Source organism: Salminus brasiliensis, chromosome 7 (assembly GCF_030463535.1).
Source record: "Salminus brasiliensis chromosome 7, fSalBra1.hap2, whole genome shotgun sequence".
In the NCBI taxonomy this organism is placed as follows: domain Eukaryota; kingdom Metazoa; phylum Chordata; class Actinopteri; order Characiformes; family Bryconidae; genus Salminus; species Salminus brasiliensis.
The window spans coordinates 35,304,669-35,326,048 of record NC_132884.1 but is presented as its reverse complement, the minus strand read 5'-3'; the positions used below and the strand labels follow the sequence as shown (position 1 = coordinate 35,326,048).

At 39.7% G+C, this 21,380-nt stretch overlaps 1 protein-coding gene across 4 annotated transcripts in view; it reads left to right on the top strand.

The window, feature by feature from the left end:
* The window catches only part of arhgap9 (Rho GTPase activating protein 9), a 53,802-nt gene extending 33,456 nt beyond the window's left edge, over positions 1-20,346 (top strand). For 2 of the 4 annotated variants that reach the window (XM_072684756.1, XM_072684754.1), the window contains 15 exons: positions 4,848-4,904; positions 5,404-5,547; positions 7,183-7,251; positions 8,458-8,519; positions 10,301-10,388; positions 10,626-10,721; positions 11,416-11,514; positions 11,847-11,964; positions 12,409-12,528; positions 13,927-14,025; positions 14,153-14,230; positions 14,425-14,478; positions 15,855-15,989; positions 17,116-17,221; positions 18,600-20,346. In XM_072684756.1, the coding sequence (XP_072540857.1) occupies positions 4,848-4,904; positions 5,404-5,547; positions 7,183-7,251; positions 8,458-8,519; positions 10,301-10,388; positions 10,626-10,721; positions 11,416-11,514; positions 11,847-11,964; positions 12,409-12,528; positions 13,927-14,025; positions 14,153-14,230; positions 14,425-14,478; positions 15,855-15,989; positions 17,116-17,221; positions 18,600-18,792 (1,518 nt within the window). In that variant the 3' untranslated portion in view covers positions 18,793-20,346. The remainder of the gene's footprint in view (positions 1-4,847; positions 4,905-5,403; positions 5,548-7,182; positions 7,252-8,457; positions 8,520-10,300; positions 10,389-10,625; positions 10,722-11,415; positions 11,515-11,846; positions 11,965-12,408; positions 12,529-13,926; positions 14,026-14,152; positions 14,231-14,424; positions 14,479-15,854; positions 15,990-17,115; positions 17,222-18,599) is intronic. The other 2 variants (XM_072684755.1, XM_072684757.1) reach the window with 2 other exon arrangements.
* Positions 20,347-21,380: the final 1,034 nt, after the last annotated feature.

Here is a 21,380-nt window from a genome sequence, read left to right as displayed (position 1 = left end):
AAATCAGCTAACAGAAGCCCACACTGGCTAGGGAGCGGGACAGCCATTCTATCCACCCAGGCTGTGGCTGCGTTCTCAATGTGATGGAGTCTACACTGGAGACGGCTGCTTCACTCAGGAGCTAACCCAGTAGTTGTGACCCAGAACACTGCATCGAATGCTGTACCATGACCATAGATCAAGGTTCCTGCTTACCAAGGTTCTGTTTTACAATGAACTCAGAGGCCTAGCTTCTTCTCTCACTGAGTTATTTATATGCTTCAAAAATATACCATGTTCCGATCACCACACCAGTATTTGGAGAAGTGAATTTAATGGGAAATCCTTAAAGCTGTACTAATTTTTTCCAAGGCATAAAGGGCTGCAACAGTGAAATGCTAAAAGTGAAGTGCTAAATATACCACACAGTTAATGTGAAAAATTATGCTCTGAAGACCGTCACTGTCACACAAAAGCCTTGTTCCTCCAGAATGGCATCAAGAAGGAGAAAAGCTTCTTAACTTTCAATGGAAGTCAGTGTAAAAGGATTTTATTCCAAGTCATTTGGAGCATTTCTATTAGTCCATTTACATGGAAAACAACTGCCAGATTTACATGAAAGTAAATCTGGCAAAAAGTGAAAAATAGCAAAAATGGAGCTTTAAGTTTTTTTGCTGGACAGCAACAAAATATTCCAAGGCCAATATGTGGACAGCAGGGCTGGACATTGTTCAAATGGCATCAGTTTTTTCCAATCCAATAATAATAACAGTAATAATAATAATATTTTTTCCCCAAGATCATGCTTGCATTATTGTATTTTTCCTAATCTAACTTAATTATCATTTAATTATAAAGCTAGTCTGTGAGCTGAGCCTGCTTGTTTCACCTTAAAAAGCAGAAACATGAGGGGTCTCCAAGGCTGGCAGGATTGGGAAATGCTGACGTATGTCTAATCTGTGGTAAAATACCTAAATCTGTAAGTCTGGGATATGGCTGCTTTTCTCCTCCTCTTCCGAGATAGCTCGGTGTTGTTTGTGCAGGTGGTGTACAGCTGAAGGCTGTGCAGTTTTAGGTCCACGTAAGCCTGATAATGACATCCAAGAGATGAAGTGTAGGTTTGTCCCTGGCTGCCCTCTAACTGCTTCCTTTTATGAATGTGTGTGTGTGGGTTTGTGTGTGGATGTGCATTTGTGAGTGAAATGCTCTATGCAAGAACTGAGCTGATTAACAGAAGATTAAGTCATATTAGAAATGGAGCTATTACACAGAAAAGGACATACCAGTACAAAGCCGGGCTGTGTTTTCTGGATGACATTATCTCTGGACAATCCTTTACTTTCTAGCCAGACGTCTCTCGTTGACACACACACGTACACACACGCATGGAGTGGCAGCTTGCCCAAGCACAGAGGGTCTGCCTCATGGTGCAGATTAGAGCAGAAGGCAGAGCCAAATTAAAAAGGAGATTACGCCTGCCAGCTCCACTTATTTATTTATTTCCCTCAAATGGCTTTTTTGTTTAGCTAATCCTGCTAGTGCTAAGAGGGTAATGCCTGTTGATCTAATGCTGGGGGCCAGAACAGGTTCACATATATTGGTAACCGGATGCACGCACACACATACACACACACACACACACCAACATTGTTCAGTAAGTAGCCATATTATATTCAGGTTGCTCAGAAAAGCCTATTTAATGTCTGTGCAATATGGGTAACTGATCTTAACCCCTTAACAATGATGGACATCCACATCCAGAGGCCTGTTGTTTAGTATCTGTATGGAAAACAATGTCAAATGACTAAGGTGTGGAGTTACAGTGAATATTACATGCTTGGATCTGCTAGTGTGAGTCCTAAAGGTGATAATTAATAATAATTATGATAATAATAATAATATTAATAAAAATATTATTGTTATTATTATTATCAGCACTATTATTTTTGTAACTAGCTGTTTTTATTGTTTTTTATTATCTTATGTTGCGAAGCAATTTAAGCTTCATTATACAATAATAATAAAAAATATTATTATTATTTTATTGTTATTATAATAATAATAATTATTATTATATAATGCAGCTTAAATTGCTTTGCAACATAAGATAGTAGAAACAATAAAAACATCTTCAATATACAATATATATTATACAATATATATACATATATGTACATAAATATAAATATATATATATATATATTGTATATGTATATATATATATATATAAAGAAATAATAAATAAAAAAGAAAATTATAATAATATAGTATTTAGTAGTAATGAACTATTAAACACATTCTATCAATAAAATATATAATAAAAGATATAAGTAAAATTAAATTTTGATTTAAGGGCAATCTAAATAAAGACACTATATTGTCAGAAGTATTGGGACACCATTGGACTCTTTTGTTGTTTCTTCCTAATTCAAGGGCATTAAAACGTTTATCCTGCTTTTGTTGGAGTAACTGTCTCTACTGTCCAGGGAATAAGGCTTTCTACTATATTTTGGCGCATTGCCCCAACTCATTCCAAGCACCATCATTTCAGAGAACACTGCTCCACTGCTCCACAGCTCAGTGCTGGGAGGCTTAATACCCATCTAGCCCAGGCCTGACATAAGGCATAGTGGCAACAAGCCTCCAGAGAGGGCTATTTCATTGATAATGCTTCACCACTAGTACTAGACATGCTGTGTCACAGCAATGGGTGCAACCTAAAGTAGCTGAATGCATTAATTCGAAGGGGTGTCCAGGGCTCTGAGTGTTCCAGTGGACTAAGGTGTTGCTACTATGATCCGTGGATTGCTGGTTGGAATCCTGGGTCATGTTCCTTGCAATCAGCTGCCGGAATATGAGAGACCACAGTTGGCCTTGCTCTCTTAGGGGTGGCTTGATGGCACTTCCTCCCCACATCCCTTTTAGTGTCAGCAGTGCACATATGTGTCAGCAATGGGTGTAACTTAAAGTAGCTAAATGTGCTCATTAGAAGGGGTGTCCACAAACATTTGCACTTATAGTGTATATTTGTACTCGCTTTTTTAAAGCTGCTGATGTTTGGTCCATTGCAGCATTCTGAACTAGTAGGATTCTAGACATTGGTCTGTTTGCTGTGAACAGTGCTCTGCAGTAGTCTAGATGCAAGAAGACAAAAGCATGAATCGTTTTTTTTGTCTAGCAGCTTGAGAAAAGACCTGACTCATCTTGCATTTCTTAAATGTAAGAAAGCTGGTTTTGTACTTTTTGAAACATACTTAGTTTTTTTACAGAAGCATCCAGGGATTTTTTTCTGTTCTGGCATCGAAGTAGTGGAATGAACTTGCCCTGGATGTCCGAACTGAGCAGACTGAAGACCCTGCTCTTCCAGGAGTACTTGGGCAAAGAGTAGTGTGGCGTGTTGTGGTCTCCACACTGACTTTTGTATTTAGTAGAAATCTAAGCATAGAGGTATCTTTTAGATCCTAGCTGATACAAACTAGCTAAGGGTATTTTCTTAGTAAAGAGTGAAGCACTTTTGTAAGTCGCTCTGGAGAAGAGTGTCTGCTAAATACCTTAAATGTAAATGTGAATGTGATGTGTGTTTTTTCAGCAGGTCGTTATTGTAACATAGCAACAAGCTGCTTCTTAAGGAATTATAATTTAAGACATATGAAATGTTATGTTCACGGCTCAATTAATGTACGTTTAAAGCATTTGGCAGACACTCTTATCCAGAGCAATTTACAAAAGTTGTTTGCTTAAATGCGGCCAGAAGTCAGAATTTGTTTATTTCCTATTTTATTTATTTTCTAATTTGTTGTAAAAAAAGCAGAGGAGCACTCAAGGCCTTTGTCTCATGTCTGCTTCATCTATCTTTTATTCCTAAGTTCACTGCTTTGCACTTTTGGTTAGATACTAACTCCATTTCCATTGCCTGTACTTGTACCTAAAGCTTTTTGAGGCATTTTTGACCCTTTAGACATTTAATTCTACATTAATTGTCTAGAACGCAGCTACTGGATTATGCAGAAATTGTGAATTATCACTGGAATGCCCCTTTAATAGTGAGGGAGATTCTGGAGGTCAGAGAAGCTCAAACAATGAAACACTTCCTGTAGTGCTGAGAGAGTATAAGGCTGATTTTGCCACCTTCCTCCAAAAAATGAGGAAGCTCAGCTTTTCACCAGAAGAATGAGTGGCTGAATTGGGGCTGCGGTTCAGAGATGAGAACAACCTTTTAATGTGGGACACACATGTGTGGTAAGGTATGGGAAAAAGTGTGAGAGATATGAGCTTGTGTGTGAAAGTAGAAGACTCTCCCCTCTGGATTAAGCTGCAGGTTGCTGGACTGTAATCTGAGGTTAGATTGAGGAGCTATGCTGCTGTACGTTGGGTGTGATGTTTTAAGCAAAGAGGAAGAAACTCGCCTATGACTATTATTTCAGCTGACAGGAACTAACACATAGCTCGAGAAGGGCATGCTCAGTGAAGCGAAATGTAGAAACACAGCAGAACGCAGTCGTGTATCAGCACACTTTAGAGACAGCAGGCCTCCTGAAAGCTGATGGAAATATCATGCAGGTTTGTGACTTTGGGTTTTGAGAATTTCGTCTGTTGGAGAACTTTTGAGGAGCTTGAGTGAGGAGAATGCTGAAGAATACTGCCTTGTTTTTTGTCTCTGTTGCTGTTTAACGGTTAGTTTCAGTTTGGCTGTGCCTCTGTGGTGAGTGTGTCCACCTCAGCATCCTGTCACTGCTTGAAAGAGTGTGTATTTGCTTGAGTGCATATGTGTGTTTGTGTGTCACCTAAGATTTTCATACTCAAAACTTTCCCTCATTCTCTCTCTCTCTCTCTCTCTCTCTCCCTCTCTCTCTCTTACTCTCTCACAGCTCTCCCCTGACTTCATCTACAGTACCCAGAATGCAAATGCTTGGCAGCTGAGTCAGGTGAGGCAAATCATCTTCAAACACAAGGTCTGCTCTTTTGGTCATTGCTTGGTTATTGTTTGGCTGTGCGTACTCAGAAACCCTGAAGGGACTACTCTAAATGAGTCATTTTGCCAGTCCAGGCTGAATCTTCTCTTCCTGTGAAATAGGATGCTGATGGTAGCATTTTAGTGCTAGTGGCGAAACTCTAGGCTTTGATCTGTGCATATCCGACCCTAAATCAGAGGTTTCCATCTCTTCCCTGGGTTTTCCCAGTTGTAATCCAGACCATATGGACACCCGGTTGGGCTGATCTTCACTGCCACACTGCACACTTGGGGGTTCAGCCTCTCTGATAAGCTGCTTTGATCATTCCTACAGTGAATGAGTTTGTTCATGAAAATGAGAAGAAATGGAAAGAGAGAGACTGGACGTCAACCTGAACTGCACTGAGATATAGTAGAATGGTCATGGACGAGCACAGGGTCAGTGTGTAGTTACTCTTTCCTTTCTCGTTTAGACCATGCAGCGTGCAGCGTCATCGGACGGCCTCAGCTCCACCTCCTTCAATAGTGCCGATATCCAGCGCAGAAACTCTGCCTTAGTCGGGGGCGGGGATTACATCAGCCACTCCTACTCCAGTCCAATCTCATCAAATGGCAAGGTATTGCTGAACCACACACATACATGCTAACACACTCCATTGGGGACACCTGACTTTCATTTTTTCAAGTAATCTTTCATTTTCATTGTTATCTAAAAAAAGAACCGTATGTTTGGTTAAAACTGCTTAAAAGGATTCCTCTTGGAAATATTTCAGTGTATTCATTTCAGTAATTACTAATAATGAACCATATCTTTCATAACTGAGTAGTAACCCTAAAACTGAATGGCTTTTGAACAGCTGTTCACAAACACTTTGGACAGATTGTGCTGATTTGTATTACTGAGAGTAATAAAAAGTGAAGTACGGCAGAAGAAGTACCTCAGTTTTTGCAAAACAAAGTCTGCCAATATCTAATCAATATTTAATCAATATCTAATCAGCTTCGGGCTCTGAGTGGCTCAGCAGTCAAATGCACTACCATTATGGCCTGGAGGTCATGAGATTGAATCCTAAACCATGGCACTTTGCCATCAGTGGCCAGACAATTGGCTGCACAATTGTCTCTGCTCCCTCCGGGTGGGTAGACAGTGCTTTCTCCCCTCATCACTCTTAAAAGCAATGTTGCCTGGGACATGCGTCTATTAGCTGGTGCGGTGGATCTGGGGACCTAGTGCTTGGGCTGGGGAAGGCTATGCTATGCTGGGGACCTGAGTGTTTGGGCTGCCCGGCAATGTTAGTTTGAAAAGAGGTGTTGTTTGATTTTGCAGTTATCTGAGAAGACGTATGTTAAGTTCTTACCCTCTCTTAGTGTAGGGAGCATTAGTAGTGCTAGGGGGAGCTACGAATGGGTGGCAGTACCAAATTGGGATTTTTTAAAATTATTATTATTTAATATAGGAAGTTATTACCTATTTTAATATCATGAACTAAAAAAAACATTTTGAAAAGTAGGTGCGCCCAAACTTTCTGTACTTTCTTGAGTTGAGCCAGACTCTCAACAACAAAAAGACATATGAAGGCTATGCTGTTATGTTTTATTTATTTTCCAATATGTCAAATCAGCAAAATCCTTCCTAACTTCCTAAATTTTAATGGAAGTCAGTGTAAACTTTTGTAGTCGGATATGTATATTGTTTAGTTTCTCTAAAAACAACAGAGTTAATACAATCAATCCCTTCTGCTTTTAATCATGTACTTTTTATGTAATATGGAGTGGAGGGCAGGTGTGTCAAAGGCCCTGTTTACACCTGATCATTTCTTGCATCTTTATTAGCAGGGTAGTATCTGGATTAGACCAAGCCACCAAAAAATGCAAATGTGAACACACCCAAGACATTAGAGAACCAAAACCCCTCCCAGTACAACCAAAACACCAGTAATAATCCAAGCGAATTTGCATATTCTGCCCCACACAGTGATCAGATTTTATTCGGACTGGAGAAATTTGACTACTAAGTGAATTCATGTGGCTAAAATCTCATCAGGATAGAATCCAGATACTAGTCATAAGAAGAAACCAGGTGTATATGGGGCTCAGGGTCTGCAAAGTCTTTGGTATTGTATAAATTGTAACTGTATGTTTGTGGTGTAGCCAGAAAATGATGCAAATTAATAAACCTAGTTACAGCACACACCACAACGTAATTCTTTTCTCATGTTCGACAGTAATAACATTTTAATGTCCTTTTACAGTCAGAGTACCAAGTGGTGGTGGAGTCACCCTCTACTGACAGCTCCCCGGACAGTGATGGAATGACACCGGTGAGAGACACACTAAAGCATGCATGTTTTACTATGTTAGCAAGGACTGCAATTGATTTTTGTGTTGTTATAGCTGAGTAAAGCTTAACTACACCTAAACGTAAACCTAACCATAACCTTCACCTCAGTAAACTAGAACTAAGCTTAACCCTTAACCCTAAACATTAACCTCAGTATTTAAAAATCTGCCCTTTCTGCCCTTTTAGTTTGTTAGTTTGTGAAAGTTGCATGTGTGAACAGCTAGTTTAATAGCGAGGACATAAAAAATGTCCTAATTTCAGCTATTTTGTCATATTGTCCTATCATTATCATTTTTATTGCGGGGGGCAGTGGTGGCTAGGGGGGCAGTGGTGACTAAAGAGCAGTAGTGGCTCAGTAGTTGGAGCACTGGTTAATTGCTGACAGGGTTGTGGGTTTGATACCTGTGTTTGCCCAGGGCATGGGTGTGCTCTGTCCACTGTTTGGACACTGTGTGTGATTACTAGTGTGTAAGTGTGTGTTCACTGCACTGATAGGTTAAAGATGGAGGTTAGATTTCAGCTGTGTCTATCATAAATGGTGATGGCAGTTCAGTTGTCCTCACAATGATAGTAGTACATAAATCACACACACACACACACACACAACTTGAATTTGTTCTTATGTCTTAAGGCTTTTCTTGTCTGTAACTCCAAATATGAATCATTGTTCCATACGTGCTCCATCTTTAAGCAGTCGTAAAGCCGGCCATCCCAGGCCTACTAGCCTAAACAGCACTTTGGCTGTGTGTGTGTGTGATTACAGCCAGACTCTCCCAGACCTTTGTAGCACATTGGCTTTGTTCACATTCTCTGTATGTTCTCCTAAGTGGTTTCTTATGTGCTTGTGGGTTATTCATGTTCATAATGCTGGATATAGCATTTACACATTCCTCATGTCTGACCAGGCCTGCTGGACACTGGCCTATTTAACACTTAGTAACTCCTTAGAAGCTTTGTCAGAAGTAATCAGAGCAAGTAATGAATCTCAAAAGTGCTCTAAAGCTTCACATTTTTGTTAATCTACTGTGGCTTTATCGCTGCTATTCAACACTTTTTCACTGAAAATTGACTGTACGAAAGTCTGTTCTTGAAGTACTGCAAGTAACTGTACACTAACCTTTCACACACGTTAACATCCCGCTCACTTCTGCTGAACATATGCTAACATTCACTTCTTGTGATGCAGGAGCTGGAAAAAGCAGGTCTGCTGAACAAAACCAAGATAGCAGAGGGAGGCAGGAAACTGAGGTACGCTTATCTCAAATGACACGTGTCACAAACACACACACATATGGATGTGTAGCCATGTTTTCTTGCCTCTGTAGTCCTTATGCAATGTTCACTCTTTTACTAACATGATTTCTGAAGTGCTGTGGTCTCATTATCGTATGTCCAAATGTTTGTGGACACCCTTTTCTTTTTTTAAATCATTTATTTCTAATTTCACTCCATTTTCTGTTGCCCATCCCAATTTGAAAGGCCAGTTACCCAATCCTTGTCCCATTCATGTGAACTGCCACTTTCACTAGCAATGCCCCCAAGACCAGGACTAGGTGAAGACTAGCACGTCTCCTCCGACACGACATGTTAAGCCAGCCGCCGCCTCTTTTTGAGTGCCAGGTAGCCAGGTTGTTTCGGAGGACATGTAAAGACGTCAGTATCAGTATATTATCAGTATTGTTAAGCAAAATGTCTGCCCAAATTACATTCCATATAAATGTTATTAAATATATGTACAGTGCACAATATTTCATTTGTTCACAGTATTGTCATGTTGGCCTTTCACATGCTGATATTGCAGAAGGCTCCAAATATGGAAATGAGTCCTCTGACCTATCACAACCAGTCACAATGCGTAGCAATAAAACTATAGTACTCATATCATGCCGTCTTAGTCAGTTTTGTTCTCCTGATGAGAAATAACCTTTCAGAACAATTCACTTATCAATTCTTTAAACCTTTGTATGTAGAACTCCTCACATCATAAACATTTAGAAGGCCTGTGTTCATTACCTATCATTAGCTTCGACCCATAAGTGCTAGACCTAGATGTTCAGTTTAGGCCACAAATGTCAAAACCTGTTGAAAATGAGGATAACAATATAGGTCACATACATAGTCATACATGTTACAACTAGCAGTGAAATATTTTGATAACTGCCTGCTGACTTGAAACAATAAGATATTATATAAAAATTCAAAATATAAAGATAAAGCAAATATATCAATAAAAAAATTTATATAAAACAGAAACATGTATCAAATAACAAGAAAACAATAATAAATAAATTTTATATATATTATATTTGAAGCTATATTTGAATAATAAAAGACATTATTATAATAACAACACAGTACTAATATTTGAACTTTGAGAGCGTTCAAAATTCACAATCCCAAAGTCTGACTGAAACCTGGTTGAAACCAGAGTCAGTGATATACTTCCTGAGGATCCAGAGTGCAGTTTTTTTTTTTGGTCTTGCGTTTGTACATTGTACATTCTCAGTCAGTTCCTAATTGTGTTGGTGGTTAAACTGGTGTGTTAGCTTTCAGTTTTACCAGTGAGCTTTGAGAATTCTTTACTCACTGCATAGAACTTCAAACTGTGGTTGGCAACAAAGATTACATATTAAAATAAGGCCACTACTGTAATACTTGCAGAGTTTAAACACAAACATGATTCTGTTCCAGACATATATATTTTTTCAAAGTAATTCAAACTAGGACTGGAAACTGAAACCAAGTTCTGACATTAAAGACCTCGGAAAAGCCTTGTGTTTCAGAGCAGCAAAATTCATGAGAAACATTGAAACACTGGCCACCAGGCCATGTTGCTCTGCAAGTTTTCTGTTTGAGAAGAAAACTGGCTGTAACTGTTTTTCACTGATGCGGAGATGTCCCGAAAGTAAACCACCAGAATATTGGGTCATGTTCTCACACTACTTACCGCCTGTATGCTCTCATTTCTGAATATAACTCTAAATATGTGTGTGTGTGTGTGTGTGTGTGTGTGTGTGTGTGGTCTACAGGAAAAACTGGAACCCTTCCTGGGTGGTGTTGGTGGGGAACAGTCTTGTATTCTTTAAAGATCCCAAGACACAAAGTCCTGCCAGCTGGGTAAGAGGTCCTTCATGCATTAGAGAGGCTGATACTAGAGCAAAAGAGATCAAACTCCCTATTAATACTCTACATTTCATCAGAAACTTTAGATAAACAATTGGTTATGTTGGTTGATGGTGTACTGGTGCTGCAATTCCTTTGGTCTTTAGTGAATGGGACTACATTTTATAGTGATGTTTACATGCAGTGACACAAATTCAGTTGATTGTGCTGTATCTGTGTGGGTCTGTGTAGAAGCCAGGTAACAGTTGTCCAGAGAGCAGTGTGGATCTCAGAGGGGCTCAACTGCAGTGGGCCAATGACCTTTCCAGCAGGAAGAATGTCTTCAAGGTAAGAGAGAGAGAAAGAATGAGCAAGAGATAGATATACAGAGACACAGATGGGCTTTAAGGTTTTTACTGTGAAAATTAGAGTTTAACCAAAATTAGCGTTTAATTACTCAGTAAAACAGTTTACACAATAAAAGTCATACAAAAATGAGTGTTTTTTATCACTGTGTTCATTAAAACAGCTCTGAAGTTCTCCTCATGGGAGTCTGGTATTATTTATAGGTATCATCAACCCCCTGGTTTGATTAGCCATTGCTTAAGGGTGGTAAATCAGGTGAGCTGCTGCTGCTGATGGAATTGAACACATCCACACGCAGGAGAAATCTGGAACTGAGCTTTGTTCTTCAGACTAGCTCATCTCAACTACTTTCTTCAGAATTATTCAGGAATTATTAATCTTCGTAGGTCCCTAAAACTGTTGCACAGCACTGTAAAGTGACCAAAATCCAGAGGAAAAGATGTTTCTGTTTGTTTCCAGTAAAAAACAACAGCAGATTTTATAAAAATAAAAAATTTTAATTGCTTAAAAATGAAAGGCTTCAGTTTTAAAAGTGTAACCATTGCTGTGTTGAAACCATGTGTGACTTAAACCGCTAGTTCCTCTCTTACTTCCTCCATAAAAAAAGTGAAAGCTATAAACAGAGTAACATATATGTGGTGTGTGTTTGTGTGTGTGTGTGTGTGTGTGTGTGTAGCTGAGAACAGTTACAGGCAATGAATTTTTGCTGCAGTCCGAGACAGACTCTCTGATTAGAGAGTGGTACAGCACCATTCAGAAAGTCATTGACAGATTGGTGGGTCCTCCTTTTTTTTATATATATAAATATTGTCGCTGTCACACAAAAACCTTGTATCTCCATTTTTGCAGTTAAATTTTCATCATTCAGATGTAAATCGGGTAGTTACTCTTTACATTGTGTAACAGTTTCATGATATATGGACCAATAAATGATATATGGTCCATTAAAAGTTACAAAAGGTTTTTTTCCTTCTGCTATAAAGTTGCTGTTTCGAAGATACAAGGTTTTTGTCTAACAACAACAATATTTAATGATATAATATAGTTCATCTCTGTATTATTACCATATACTTGATATTTGTGTGTTTGTGTCTGTGTGTGTTGTAGGATAAAGAGAATCCTCTAGATAACGTGTTGCTGTATTCTTTGAGGAGAGCTGGCTCCATGGAGATGCTGGACCAGAGTGGAGATGAGGACGAGAATCGTGCAGGATCCAAGGCTTCACGTCAGTTAGACAAACACACTCACACACACAGGGCAGTTTAAATAGCGTGTAAATGTAGACCTTGGGCTGAGCTAGGATTCTGAAGAAAGTAGTGGAGATCTTGTGAGCTAGTCTGAAGAACAAAGATCGGTTCCAGGTTTCTCCTGGACGGCCCCAGCCCAGCCAGAACAGCGTGGATATGTTCAATTCCATAAGCAGTAGCTCACCTGATTTACCACTCATTAAGCTCTAAATTTACCAAACCAGGTGTTGGATGATATCTAAATAATACTATACCTCCATGAGGAGAACTTTGGAAATGTTTTATTCAACACAGTGATGGAAAACCACGACTTTATGAATGTTATTATTATTTATTCTGATATTAGCTCAAGACAAACTCATATATAAACTCAAAGACATACTCACATATTTCTCTCACTCTCTCTCTCTTCGCCTGTTTAGTCCCTCGTTCCAGCTCTAATTTGGAGAATTCAGAGCGGAAGCGAGTGAAGAGTCGTCTGAAGAAGCTCATTCTGAGAAGACCCCCACTTCAGGCACTACAGGAGAAAGGCCTTATCAAAGGTGAGCTAGCATCTGCACATCTATCAGCTACAGTAAACCCACAGTGCCACAACCATGTGAGATTTGCCACCGATTGACATGTGTTGGTGTGTTAGTAGCGTATGTTGCGCTGGTACGAGTGGTTCAGAAACAGCAGTGCTTCTGGAGTGGAGCTGATATAATGGGCCGAGTTCATTCCAGACCAGAGATTTCTGTGTACATATGGATACATTTGAAACATGAGAAATGAATTGTGTCATATTTAAAGTGAAAACACATCCTTAAGAGACAGAGAAGATTGATTCCAGCAGATATTAGATCATTCTGTATGCTATGAGCTAAACTGGATAAAGCTATTAGCACCCATTCATTTTGATAGTGCAAAGTAAACATGCGGAAAATGCTAGCTACGTGTGACAATTACAGAAACATCTTTAGGTTGCCTTTCTGTAGTTCTAGGTTCAGATCTGACAAGATTTTTTTATACATTCATATTACAGAAGCATGTCTTATCCATATATTTATATATATATTCAGACTTAAGATATAAAATATATCTTACAAAATCACTTCCAATTGAGGTTAATAATCAGGTTATCTATACAAAATAGAAATGTGAAAATATATTTCAAGGTGCACTATTTTGTTTTTCATTGTACCTGTAGAAATGACCTTTTCCATGTAATTTTAATTTCAGCCACTAGAAGGCATTGCACATTCACTAAGTAAGTCACTAGTAGTGATGTAGGAATTTGGCATGCTAGTTTTAGGTAGTATTCCTACTCTTTACCGACTGATGTGTTTTATTACACTAAAGTTAACCCCTTAAACAGCCTATGGATCGCCAGCAGGCCAAAAGTGTCATTACAAACTTCTATGACCAAATAACGCCAACCAGTTTGTATGGAGGTCCATGTAGTAACTGAAGAATACACCTTAGTGTGTAATAAGCCTTTCTGAATTAACGGGTTAAAGTAGCTTTAACTCTACAGATGACTCACTTGTCAAAGTCCAGAAGAACCGCATCCCCTATATGGTAAATACTCTTAAAAATAAAGGCGCTACACAGAGTTTCTAGAGCAATACCATAGAAGAACCACTTTTGGTGTCCTAAATAAGCATTTTTGTCAGAGAGATATAAGTGTGAAGAACCTTCAGTTGATGTAAACTTATTACCAGGTAAAAGGTTCATCACGCTCACACCTTTCTTTTAAAAAACATGGTTCTTTGTGGAACCCAAAGTGGTTCAACTCTCAAAGAACCTTTTGTAGCGCATTTATTTGTAGGAGTGAACATAATCTGCACCAAGACTTTTACACAACAAATTGATCTTCTTGTGGTGTTTTTTCGTGCAAAAAAGTAGGCCATGGTGGATGATGCAGTGGCAAATGTGTGTGTGTGTGTGGTTGTTGCTTTCAGACCAGGTGTTTGGCTGCAGTTTGGAAGTGCTGTGTGAGAGAGAGAAGAGCACTGTGCCACGGTTCGTTAGAAACTGCACGGAAACAGTGGAGAAGAAAGGTGCGAACATGTGACATGGCATATCTGTGACACTTACATCAGTCCATCATTACCACCTAAGAGTGAACCCACATGCACACTCTGGTAAGTAGGTAATTGACTTGTGTGTGTCTGTATGTTCTTTCAGGTTTAGAGTCAGATGGCATCTACAGAGTGAGTGGGAACCTGGCAGTGATCCAGAAACTTCGCTTTGCTGTCAATCATGGTGAGAGAGGGAGCTTGCGCACATGGGAGAGAAAGTATAATAATAATAATAATGTATTGTTTTGCTCATCAGTATCTCTATTCAGTCTTCTGCTCTGAAAAGACCTGATAAGATACTGATGTAACGAGGTGCGAGAGAGTGTACAGTCTGTATGGTGTTGGTGGGTGGGCTGTAACTCATGTCCATTTTTCCAGAGCGAGCGGTGTCTACAGATGGACGCTACCTATTCCCAGAGGAGTTAGTGCAAGGTAGCCCACCCAAATCAGCAGGGGTGAAAATCCTTGCACCTTCACACTCCAAAGCTGCCTTGCTATCAGTCTGTGGTCCAGGAGGAAGCTGCCTTTTTGCACTGATCTGAGCAGATGCTCATATGCAAGCCAAACGGAAGATATTTTAGAAGTCTTTGAAAGTCTTTAGCAAGAACCAAAGTGTAAAGTTATTTGAAAAGTTCTGGCAGAACTGGGGGGTTCTAAACTTTCAATCATCAGAAAGCATCAGAACATCAGATGGGGTGGTACCCTCAGGGTTTCATCTTCAGTATCTTTGATTATCTGAAGGGAACAAAATTGCACCATAGTTGAATCAACTCCATATCATCTCTACCTTAAAACACTACATGTCCAAATGTTTGTGGACACCCCTTTCAATCTAGGATTCCCCTTCTAGTTCTGTTCAGCTACTTTAAGCTGCACTCATTGCTGACACAGATTGTCTAGTCCCTGTAGAGAAGTACTGCCAATAGAATAGGACTCTGTTCTTTCGAAACATTAACCTATTGGCATCATGACTTGGGCAAGATAAATCTCCCAGCATTGAGCTGTGAAGCAGTGGGACTGTTTTTTCTGGAATGATAGTTGGATGTTCCAAAATCTAGTAGAAAGTCTTCTTCCCTTCACAGTCGAAAGTTACTCCAACAAAAGCAGGATAAACTCTTTTGTAATTTCCTTGATTTCAGAAGAAACTATATGAATAAGCATATAAATATGATCTCAGCATGGGCAGCTTCATCCATATCTTCGAAGCACACAGGCTTCTTCATGTCTTCATGGGCTCTGTGACTGACACCTTGTGGCTGATGTCACTGCGAGAGATGCATGCTGCTGTGTTGATCTTTATTGCTTGATGATGTCACGTGGCTCTCTTTTTTTGCTTGCGCTCCAGGGTAAAGCAGACCCGGGGAAATTCTGCATGGAGTTCATGATGGGCTCTGATAATTGAGATAGAGCTATTAGTTTTGGGAGTGGGATTGAGAACCAGTTCTCATTTGAGACGTGTGTGTGTGTGTGTGTGTGTGTTTGTGTGACCAGCAGAAAGGTACCTGAAGAGATGCTAAAGGCTAGTGTTTGCATTTCCACAAGCTGTCCTCGTTTTTGCTCTGCAGCAGATTCTACTTCTCTTTCTCTCTATCTATCCTTCGATTGTACACTCACAGTTCCTCTTCTGCAGCCTCATGCCAAGCAACTCAGCACCATTATAAGTGCATGTGTGTTTTTTGATGCTTTGTATAGCCCTCTGAGAAATGTGGGCACTTGCCTTCTCTTTTACCTCCCTTCTATTCCTTATGTCTGTGTTTTCTCCAATGCCTTCTCTTCTCCCTCTTCCATTCCTTATGGATGTGGCTCAGTGGAGCGTGTGGACCTGGAGGACCCGCAGTGGGAGGACATTCATGTAATAACAGGAGCCCTGAAACTCTTCTTCAGAGAGCTGCCTGAACCTTTGGTTCCGTATGGATTCTTCCATGACATTGTGGAGACTGTCAGTAAGTGAAAAAGAGAGAGAGAGTGTGATGGTAGATGGATGGGTGGGTAAAGGGTAGTCATGAAGTATCAGGATAATGACATTTTTTGTATATGCATTAGTTTGTTGCCTTGGGCAGGCTTGGGCTAGAGGGGTATAAATACCCCCAGCATTGAGCTGTGAAGCAGTGGGACTGTTTTCTCTGGAATGATGGTTGGTGCTCCATCCATTACTCTTGGGATTCAATGCAGCAATGTTCCAAAATCTAGTAGAAAGTCTTCTTCGCTGAACAGTCGAAAGTTACTCCAACAAAAGCAGGATAAACTCTTTTGTAATTCCCTTGATTTCAGAAGGGTAGGGTGAAGGGTAGTCATAAAGTATCAGGATAATGAAATTGTATTTTTGTTTATGCACTAGTTTGTTTATTTCTGCACAATACTAACACTAGTATTTGGTTGTGTTAACTACGTCTTGGGCAAAATTCAGAGACCACCCTTCATTTAATGCAGTTTTGAGCCAAAATAGCCAATAAGTATTATTCATTTTTTTCAAGAAAAAGAAGAAAAGAACATATATTAAAAAGAAAATAACACTGAAGCCTCAACAACTAAATATATTATCAAATAATTCAGTGTTTAATATGTTCGCCCATTACCATAATTACATCTTCCATTCCTTTCAGTTCTTTTACATACATCTGAAAGGAGATTTTTTTGACACCTCCCAAGTTCACTTTAAGAATTGGAGCATTTTCTGCTTCTCACCATCCCTGTGAACAAACACATTCAGTGAGGTCAGGACTCAGGAGCTGGTTTAGGCCATGAGAACACCATCAGCTTCTTTGTCCTGCTTTAATGTTTCCCTTTCCCTTTCCTTGTAAATGGATTATCTTCCATCTAATTTGCTCAGGAATATCTCCTGAAAATGAATGACCTGTACTTAATGGTTGTTTGGGCTGGAAATATCCAGACATGAAGGGTGGTTTGACTTTGTACAGTACTGTACATGGCAGTAACTACATTAAACCATCTGATAGACGTTTATTAGTGTGTAACTCCAAAACTACAAATTATATTACAAGCATTATATTATGTCACTGAGCCATTCGTCCTGTTGCTTTAATATGGACATGTCCATCTGTCCTGTAGAGATGTCTGAATACTTGGATAAGGTGGACCGGATGAAATTGCTAATCATCAGCATGCCACCCTCCAACCACGACACCATGAGACACATGTTTCGCCACCTTAAGCGGTAAGCAATTTGCATTCAGAAGATGTGGAATAATGTGTATACTGTATATAGGGGCAGTGGTGGCTCAGCGGTTAGAGCACCAGGCTATTGATGACAGGGGTGTGGGTTCAATACCTGGGATCAGCAAGAATGGCAAATACAATACAGGAGAAGGAGAAGAAATTTCCATTTAAGTCAATGTAAAAAATGATTTATTTATGCCAAGAAAAGAAAATTGCAACTGGCAGATTTAAGTTATGCCAAAAGTATTATGCAGAGATGAGGTACCTAAATACATTAGTTAAAAGCATTTCTCTCAGCAGTAAGAGAGTTTTTGCTGTAAAAACTCCAGATCACATTAGAACAGATGCAGGTTAACATAAATACAGTAAAAAGAACAAGAATTTCTAATTTTGAAGAAAGTAGTGGAGATTTTGTGAGCTAGTTTGAAGAACAGAGCTTGGTTCCAGGTTTCTACTGGACGCCCCCAGCCCAGAAAATATTATTATTTTCACTGAGCAAATAAGCACTTAATGCCCAGATAAGCAGCTTTTATATGAAACTAAACCTACTGTAAATATATAAAATAATGATATACAATATTGTTTATTTCATTTTCCCAACTGCAGAAATTACTCTTTAATTTCCATGTAATTTTAATTTCAGCCACTAGAAGGCATTACACACTCATTGCTCACGTTGAAGAAAGTTGGCTGAGCAGAACTGAGTATAATTGAGCAGAGTGAGTGCTATAGATAGCCACGTTTGCCCATATGTATCAAATCTCTGAGTGCTGAAGAAGGTTTTTCCTCTAATTTGGTAATGAATTTGATTACATGGCCCAGGGAGCTGGCCCTAAATCACCACTATCCTCTCACAGAAGTGTATTATATAAAAACAGCAGCCTATATAAACCTCATTAGTGCCAGATTGTGAAAAGTCTTTTCTCCATTTACTCCATATTGTCTTTCCTGCTCACTCCTCGCTTTGCTGTTTGCTGTCTCTCTATTGTCATCTCAAGTGATCTTTGTGGGGCCTCTGCTGGAAGTAGCACCAGGACCACCTCCGCCACCGCTGGAACCTCTCCTTTTCTCTTCTCTCCTCTCCTCTGGCGTTCTCCAGCTCCTCTCCTCCCTTTCTTCCCTTTTCCCCCCTTTGCTTTTTAATGTGGAAGTTTTGAGCAATTGCTGGCTGGATCTGTGGTTAAGTGGGAATGGCATTTTTAGAAGAATGCCTCATACTGCGGCTTTAACCCCTTCCTTTGTCCTTGTGTCCTTGCTGCACTCTCGCACACATGCACACTACTATAGTGTCTCTCCCTCTCTCTTTCTTTTCCCTCGCTCTCTGTCTTTCTCTCTCACTCACTCACTTACACTTTCTCTCTCTCTTGTCCTTGCAGGGTGATGGAGCACTCAGACAGTAATCGCATGACAACGCAAAACATTGGCATCGTCTTCGGGCCAACTCTGATGCGGCCGCAGAGCGACTGCGGAAACATGGCTGTTAACATGGTCTATCAGAACCAGGCCGTGGAACTCATCCTCAGTGAATACAACCAGATCTTTGGACCTGACCCACCCGGCTCTCTCTGACACTGATCCAGCAGAACCGGGACAGCAGCCGGGACAACCTGCCCACTGTGAACCAGAAGAACCTGAACTCAAATACGTGAAATGCCTGTAGAGGGAGGGTGGCATCTGATTTATAGAAATGTGCAGTTGTAGCAGTGCAACATGTTTAGTCCTGTTGGCCGGATGACGGACAGATTAACGGATGGATGGAAGTGCTTAAGCAAAAACTGTCCCTTTGTAGGCACCAAATCACACTCACAGATTATTTTATGAGGCTTTTTTTTTTGGTTTGTTGGGGTGGGTATGTGTGTGTGTGTATGCGGTGTCTCCTCGCAAGTGTTTCTCATTGTCTCGTTCAGCTAGTGTCTTTGGGAAAACCACACAGAGCTTTTTTTGTTGCCCAGAAAGACGTACGGCCTACACCAGCTAAATACTATAAAATAAAATCGGCAATAGTCACCCAATAAGCATAAACATGAGCGCAGGTCGAAAGTTTAACGTGTTGTTCAACTGCAGTTTGAGTCATTTAGTTTCTTTTTAATGGTGAAATAAAAAAAATGAGTAGGGTTCAATCCAAAGTGCTATGTAATCCCCTTTTCCATTGTTCCAGCGGTATGGTTGTGGTGTGTGTGCCTGTGTGTGTGTGGTGTGCGTGACAGATAGAAGTGCAGAGGTACATTCTGTATATTGCTCACTGATTGGGTGGAGCTCTTTGCCACTATTGGTCCAAATCTCTGCTTTTAATAACAGAACAAAAGAGGAGCTAAAAATGCATATGTTTAAAAAATGTGGAGACCCCCCCCCAGCACCATGGCTTTGGTAATTTTATATTGACTGTGGTTTGGCAGGAGACAAGAAGGAGTGTGAGAGAAGAAAAAGAACAGAGAGAAAGAGCGTACATGGATTTTAATGTTAAAGTTTATATATTTATTCATTTTTATTTTCTTATTATTGCAAGGGGACTGGGGAGTTGACTGAAGCACTTGCAGAAATGTACTAAAGCCATATGCTATTATGGTCACTTTGGATTGTTTGGATAGAAATGCGACAGTTGTCCTTGTCTTCACATTTGTTGTGATTTTCCTGTTTATCCTTGTGCCTGAACTGCTTTAGAAACCAGTTTTCCAATTGATGAATTTCAGAATTTCCATTTTCCATATGCAGGGTGTGGAGTATCACAGCAGAAGTCCAACCAGGACTCAACAAGATCTTTTTTTATTACCTCCAGTGTTGACCTAATAACCCACGTTTGAGCTCAGTGATTAGTGAAACCATTCCAGTTCCTGTACTTTGCTGTTATGTAGGTTAGTCCCTAATTCGGATTTTCCCTAATTTTCTGATTTATAAAAAATCCTTTTTTTATGTATGCTGTTTCTTTTTTCTTTCTTTTTTTGTTTTTATCAACCAACAGGCATCTCAGAAGACTGTCGTAACCCACCCCAATTTTCTGCTCCAGAAAACTGCCACGCTTGGGTCTTGCCAACATGCAGTCTAATTATTTGTCGATTCTTTTTCTGTTCTTCCAGATCCTGTACTTTGAGAGAATTATTTGACAATAAAAACCAACGAAGTAAATCCCTGAAAAAAATGACATCTTTTATGTTTGGATTCCGGATTAGGTGACCTAAGGAGACGCTTGTGTGAACGGAGTGTGAAAAGCCTTCTCACATTTGAAACTTGAGGCAAACGCACTACGTCACCGCAGCGGCTAGAAACGGCTTCTCTCTGTGGCTTTTGGCACATAGCTAATAATGGTGCATTAGTGGTTTAAAGTAAACAGCTAAATTATACACTTAAATTCGCCCATCCCGTCTTAGATTTATGATTATTGTACCACGTTCACAGTGTGCTGTTTCATCTTGTTTTAGAGGTTGTGACTTTTCTTATGGACCTGGGACCTTGAAGAACCCAAATGCAAACAAGCCGCCAACTGCCTTGTCCCCTAGCTAGCTTAGCCTAGCGGTCCACGTTCCTCCATTTTATGTTATGTCTTCTGTGGTAAAATGACTTTTTTGGATGTGTCTTCTGGCTTCAAAACAATGCTTTGAGAGTTTGACAAGTCTGTCCGCTGTGTATGTCCTGTGGGGAAACTTATGTCTCTGTAGAGAAACAGTGGTTGATGGCACATCATGGGCTTAGAATTACAAGGTTCTATACAGGGTTAGGATGTCACAGAATATAAGTATTGGAAATGTGTATTCAGCATACAGAAATAAAGTCCATGTTACATTTTTAAAATACAGTTACGTTTTTATATTCCCCAGAAAATCCTTTGATTACTTTATAAAATATTTAAATAAAAATATACATTGTTCAAAGAAACACTGGTGTGCAAACACACTAACAAGGAACTCAACAACAGCTTCTTTTAAAAGTCTTTAAAAGTTCCTACTAAAGCCTGAGTAGATTGATAAATCACTGTGCTGATCAGTTATTGATCTTAGTGTTACTGAACTCTACTAAAGCCTGGGTGGACTGATAAATCACTGTGCTGATCAGTTATTTATCTCAGTGTTACTGAGCTCTACTGAAGCCTGAGTAGACTGATAAATCACTGTGCTGATCAGTTATTGATCTTAGTGTTACTGAACTCTACTAAAGCCTGAGTG